Below are 6,596 nucleotides of genomic sequence, written 5' to 3' on the forward strand. Positions count from 1 at the left end.
CTATTCTTTACATAAATATTCATTTGCCTTAAAAATTCTATATTAATACATAAAAATTTAATTGTAAGTTAAAAAATAATTTGCACTAATAAAAAGATTCGTGACTTCGAATGACTGCGTGGCTTGTTTTGGTAAAATATGATTTTTACTTTACTATTATTATGGTTGTTATTCCAATAATTGTTTTTTTGTCCAAAATCTGAAATGAACACACTCAGCGCTAGTTAGTTTAAATTCGTCAACTAGGTTTTCCACCATATTTTTGTGTTCTTCTTCAGAAATTCCCAATTCCTCATTTAAAACTTTAGTTCTCAATTCTGATTTAAGTTAAGAAAAAGTCAAATCTTGAAAAACTAAACCAACTTTACAACCATTGGACCTAAAATAAAATCTTTTTCAATTCGATGAACTTCTCCTACGTTTGGTTGTAATTCAAATTTTGAATCTAGATTATAAGCCAATTTAACATCAATATTTTGTATTAAATATGTTGACCAAACTATAATTAGTTATATTTTATGGAAAGTGAAATTAATAACTTATAATACACATAATACATGAATTAAGATTAAATGAAAGCAATTAATATAATTACTTGCATCCGTTAATTTACGAAAAATTGAACCATCACCAACATAATCATTACGTCTACCAGCTACTTCAATACATCCGCCTGGTTTCGTTACTCTAAAAAAAATTATACAGATCAGTGAACGTAATTTACAAAAGCAAAACACGTCTTACACATGTCGATAATAATTAAGAAATACCTAACGAGCTCAGAAAGAATAAAATCCCACTGATCTGGATAACGAATTTGATTTTACACATTTAGACAATATGAGCTTCATGAAATGATAATCTACTAGTTACATCGGCTTCGATGAATTCAAGATTATGTGGTTTTATCTATTAAATTTTATAGAAAAAGGGTCAAAAAATTTCGGTTTTTTTCTTCATAATAAATAAAATTTATAAATTTTATTACCACTTGTGGATATATTGGTTTAATATCAACTCCATAAAAATAAGAATTTTCATATTTGTTTGATAAATCCAACAACCACGTCGCAGCAATAACTATACGTATCATAAAATTCCTTGAATATTAAATATATTCACTTGAACGATATCACTTACTCGACATCTAAAACCTTGCACTAATTTATCCTCAACTGCTGGGGAAGAAAATCACTTTGAAATATATATACTCTAAGAAAATGATATATATGTAATCTATCAATAGAATCGATACTAGTCGATAAATAATATTTCATTAACTTTTCATTTCTTTCTTGGTCTGATTCTATTTGATCAAATTCTGCCCTATAAAAAATTTTATCCGTTATTTCTAGCCTTTCACGGATCCATTCACAGAAAATGTAAATGATTTGATAAATTCTGTGATATAAGGTTATTAATTCCGGAAATATGAGCCTTTTACGGAAAAAAGACGGAATATAAAAAACGGACCAACTTTTTTTACAGGACTGGTATTTTTTTATTGATGGCCGATTATGTTTTAAATGTGATTTGATATTACCCATGATTTTAGTTTAACTGTTAAATGAGATAATTTTTATTTATTTATTAAGGGGTTTTTTTCTTCGCCAGTAATAAAGGTTTTATCTATTTATATGAATTTAATGATTCGACAGTTTAATTTGAATTATGCATTATATAATAATTTGTCAGCGATAAAAAGCCATACGGATGTTTGTGTTACTAAACCTTTATGCTTTCGCAAAGTTAAGTAATGTGAATTTATCAACAACAGAGGAATTTCTTGGCATGTCGCGCGCGTAAAGTAAATCTTTACGAAATCTGTGAATCTGTGATTATGTGATATTTACGATTTTCAGAAATTTATAATCTTGAAATTTAGCAACAAACATAACAAATATTAAAAAAATTGTCACGTATTTGTTTTATTATACCTTATAAAAAATTTATTCCGTGTTTTTTTTTTATTCCATGTTATTTCCGTAAATGTTTCATATTCAGGAAATTATCGATTTTTAGTTATTTTTTCCGTGAATGTATCATACTCACAGGGTTTTTACAGAATTACGGATAAAATTTTTAAGATGTAATAATCATTCATGTATAATTATTAAAAAAAAATTTTTAATCTATTTCCAAAATTTTTAATTGGTTAAATTGGGTGCCGTCCAAAATCATGAAACTCAAAATCCCGACAGGCAAAATCTCGAAACTCAAAATCCCGAAACTCAAATCCCGAAATCCAAAATCCCGACAGGTAAGAATTCCTTACATACTCATGTACTTATTAAGAAAATATTATGCTTTTATGAAATTTTTTTTTTTTTTATCTTAATAAACAAAAAATTTTCCGATTGGCAGATTCGTATTTTTTATTCTTTTTATTGATGCTTTGACTTAATGAATTGTTTATAGGGCCATCCAAATGATCCAATGTCGTCCAATGATTAAAGGAAATCAATCGGTTGTACAGTTTTTTTCCATCTACGATTCAGTCTTTAACTGCAGATTTACATTTTTTTTTCGGATTACGTAAAATAATGTTGTAATCAATTAATTTAATTTATTTATTTATTTATTTTTTATGATCTTAATGACGATTACCATTATTATAATTTTTCATATAAACAATTTAGGAAATTTGTATCACAGATTATTATTAAGAAATACAAATATGCAATAAATTTTTTTACGTAAGTACTTAGTCATCTTCTTAGAACAATAATAATATTATAATATTTTCTAATAAACCCATAAATATTTTATTTACTATAATTCTACCGTACCGCACTGCACATGCACATAATACCCGGGTATTATACAAAATACCGATTTAAAAATTATATAATACCCGCGGGTACTTTGTGAGATACCGGGTATTGTATGGGGTACATAATAGTTTTAACCAGAATTAAGCTAAAATTACCAGAATTAGGGGGGGTACTAATTGAGAGCAAAAATTTTTATATCTAGTAAAATACCCTACGTGTGGGGTACTAACTTTGGGGATACTATAGGCGGTACGGTACGGTAATTACAGAATTAAGCATCAAGAGGTTTTATTTTTTTTAAATGATATGATATAATTTGATTAAATTACATTTCTGTATACAAAATTATTAAAATTATAAAAATTAACGAAACAGGGATACCAACTGATCTATCGAAGAAATTAACGTATTATTTATCAGACGATAATAGCGATAGTTAAAAATAATTGGATTTCTTTAAATATAACAAAACATGGCCTGATACAATAATTATCAAATACTTTTAATAATATAAGTAAAAAAAAATTGAATTTTTTATTTGGGAGCTGACCCAAAAATTATACGGAGAAAAGATATTTGCAATATGGAACGGTCTAGACTCTAGACTATGTTAATTGATCAGCAAATAAATTGTCTTCATATATGGCATTTGACATTTGCACGACATTGCTTTATGTATACTAATTACGAAATGACGAAATGACGAAATGTGAACAGAATTTGTGTAACCTTGACTTCACATTTAAATCACATCATACATAACAAAAGTTCATCGTTCATAAAGCATGTTCAATATATAGTATGTATATTGACAAGAAAATCAATATTTACGTTTAAAATGAAACATAAATTTATTATGATTAAGTTAAATTGTTTGTCCCTGTTGGTGTGAATGATCCGAGTCACCAACATCTCTATAGGTATATTACTTGGACGGGCTTCGTAAAAACAAAGATTTTTTTTTTTAGAATTTAATAAAGTGGATTAAGTTTACGAAATATTTAATTGTCGTTATTGCACTACGCATACCTATTATGCAAACGTTTATAAATATAATTTATCGCTTGGGGTCTGGTTCATTTCACCGACAATCATTTCACCGACAAACGTTTCACCAACAGGGTTATTTCACCGACAAACGTTTCACCGACAATCATTTCGCCGACACCGGAGGGATATTTCGCCGAAAGGTACCATTTCACCGAAAACCTATTTCTCCGAATTCCATTTCGCCGAAGCCATTTTACCGAATGGACATTTCGCCGAATGGACATTTCGCCGAAAAATTATTTATTCCATTTGGTTATTTTATTTGTTTTTATAATAAATACATAAAAAAATCATTTCTAGATAAATTTTGAATTAGCTGATTTTTATTAAATTTACCTCGTTGTTTATAATATACGCTAAACTTTTTTTTTACTTATTTTTCGTGAATAAATGTTTTCAAGAGAATAAAATTATTTATTTATTGCTTAACAAATATCAGTTACTTGAATGTTGAAGTAATAATATCCTGGAAAAAAAAATCTCTATAATTAATTTAATTTTTATTTTCATTGTGCGATGAATTTTTTTTATAAAAATGTTAATCGCTACGAAATGTCCATTAGGCGAAATGGAATTCGGTGAAATGGAATTCGTAATAAAAAAAATTGAATCATTATTATTACGATAATTTTTGCGTCCAAATCCTAACATAAATACTTTCAGAACAAGATTGTTTAAATTCTTCAAGTAGATCTTTTTCTATCATATTTTTGTATTCTTCTTTAGAAACTCCCATTTCTTCACTCAGAGTTTTAACTAACGGTTCTGCTTTGAAATAACCCAAGGCCAGATCTTGAGCAATCATACCAATTTTACCACCATTAGGTCCTATAACAAAATTTTCTTCAGTTCGATGAACATTTCCTAGATTCGATTGTAACTCAAATTTTGATTTCAGATTATAAATCAAATTTGTATCTAAATTTCGTCTTGAACCACTTGCATAAACTTATAATTATGGAAAATAAAAAATAAATAAGTATCTTGTAATACATTTAATACATGAAATTAATATTACAAGAAATGAATATAATTACTTGTATCCATAATTTTACAAAAAATCGGAGCTCTGACAACATTTTCTCTACGTCTACCAGATACTTCAATATATCCACCTGGTTTCGTTACTCTAAAAAAGAAAAAAAGAATATTATTATTTAAACATTAGCAAAAACATAATAATAATAATAATAATAACAATAATAAAAGAAATACCTAATGAGCTCAGTAAGAATGAAATCCCATTGATCTACTGTATAAAAAAGTCTCAATAATTCTATATGTGTAAAATCAAATTCATTATCACCAAACGATAATCCATTAGATATACTCGCTTTGATAAATTCAACATTATTTGGTTTTATCTATCAATTTATATAAAAATAAAGGGTCAAATTTTTTATTTAATTTAATAAATAAAATTTCATAAATTTTCTTACTTCTTGTGGAAATATTGGTTCAATATCAATTCCTACGAAATTAGAATTGTCGTATTTGCTTGATAAATCTAATAACCATGTACCAGGGCCGCACCTTAAAAAATTTTCAAATAAATATGTGTATCATAAAAAATTTCCACTTAAAAGATGACTTACCCAATTTCTAAAACCTTATACTCTCCTTTAATTAATTTATCCTCAATCGGGGAAGAAAAATTACTTTGAAATATATGTTGTTTAAGAAAATGAAACACATGAAATCTATCAATAGAATCGGTATCATTCGAGAAATAATATTCTAATAACTTTTCATGTCTTTCTTTTTCTGACTCTATTTGGTTAAATTCTTGTATATTTTTTATCACTAATTGTTCTTGTTTTGAATGTGAATTTTTATTACCCATAGTTTTACGAATAAAATATTGTAAAGTGAAATTATTATTCTATAAAATTTTTTTTTCGAAGTAGAACAAAGAAAAAGGGTCCTGTCAACCTTAATTAAAACATTAAATGATTTACCATGTATGACAGTTTATAATAATGTATAACAAATAAAACGCGAGACATTCTATGGACGACTGGACGTTTGTGTGACCAAATCTTTAAGCCATTATGTTACAATTTGTTGATCCAATGAACCTGCATATTGTTTTGCTGATTCCAAGATTTTCATCTAATATTAATCATTGTATTTAACATCATTTATTGATTTTTATAATAAAATAATTTAAAATCAAAGTGACAAACGACAATCATACCAATTTAATTATCTGTTTAGATTCCTCCTCCCCCCGAATTTTTCAAATAATTGGAAAAAATACTCATGTGATCAAAAATACAGCCAATCAAAACGTTTAATATTACTTAAGTGTTTTGTAACTGTGCCTCAAAATTTACAGGAAAATTATTAGTCATCCAATATGCAATTATTTGTAATAAGAATGTGAAAATCATTTTATTAATGGGTTAATAGAAAACCAAAAATTAATCATAAATTAAATTAGCTTTTTCTCCGTTATAAAATAGGTTCAGTCTAAATTTAAGAACTAGCGAAAATTTTTTTTGGTAACCGGATAGCATACAGAACAGAGCAACCTGGGACATTCGGAAAATTTGTAGCCAGTCAGATATTGAAACACGTGACATTTAGACGATCCTTATTTATTATGATGAACGATCGTGTCATCTGTTAAGCTCGATTGGCCCTTAGGGGTTACAATGGTGTCGGTGGGGCACCAACCACCTATGGTGGTTCACCAATTTGTATGGAGCCTTGAAAACATTGCAGTCGACTATTACAGTCTATGTCTATATCTAAAAAAATAAAATAAAA

General features: G+C 27.3%; 2 protein-coding genes across 2 annotated transcripts; both read right to left on the reverse strand.

Annotated features, from left to right (window-relative positions):
- Positions 1 to 353: 353 nt before the first annotated feature.
- Positions 354 to 1,093, reverse strand: OCT59_020292 (uncharacterized protein; the record flags this gene model as incomplete). The annotated part of the gene is made up of 5 exons (XM_066149095.1): positions 354 to 499; positions 596 to 687; positions 771 to 804; positions 867 to 909; positions 989 to 1,093. The coding sequence occupies 5 exons, from the start codon at positions 1,091 to 1,093 to the stop codon at positions 354 to 356; spliced, it is 420 nt and encodes a 139-aa protein (XP_065990042.1).
- Positions 1,094 to 4,443: 3,350 nt separating this feature from the next.
- On the reverse strand, positions 4,444 to 5,667 carry OCT59_020293 (uncharacterized protein; the record flags this gene model as incomplete). Its single annotated transcript, XM_025309014.2, has 5 exons — positions 4,444 to 4,772; positions 4,862 to 4,953; positions 5,040 to 5,188; positions 5,264 to 5,357; positions 5,420 to 5,667. 5 exons carry the CDS (start codon positions 5,665 to 5,667, stop codon positions 4,444 to 4,446), a joined length of 912 nt encoding a protein of 303 aa, XP_025187066.2.
- Between the last annotated feature and the right edge of the window lie 929 nt (positions 5,668 to 6,596).

This window comes from Rhizophagus irregularis, chromosome 3 (genome assembly GCF_026210795.1).
Source record: "Rhizophagus irregularis chromosome 3, complete sequence".
NCBI lineage: Eukaryota > Fungi > Glomeromycota > Glomeromycetes > Glomerales > Glomeraceae > Rhizophagus > Rhizophagus irregularis.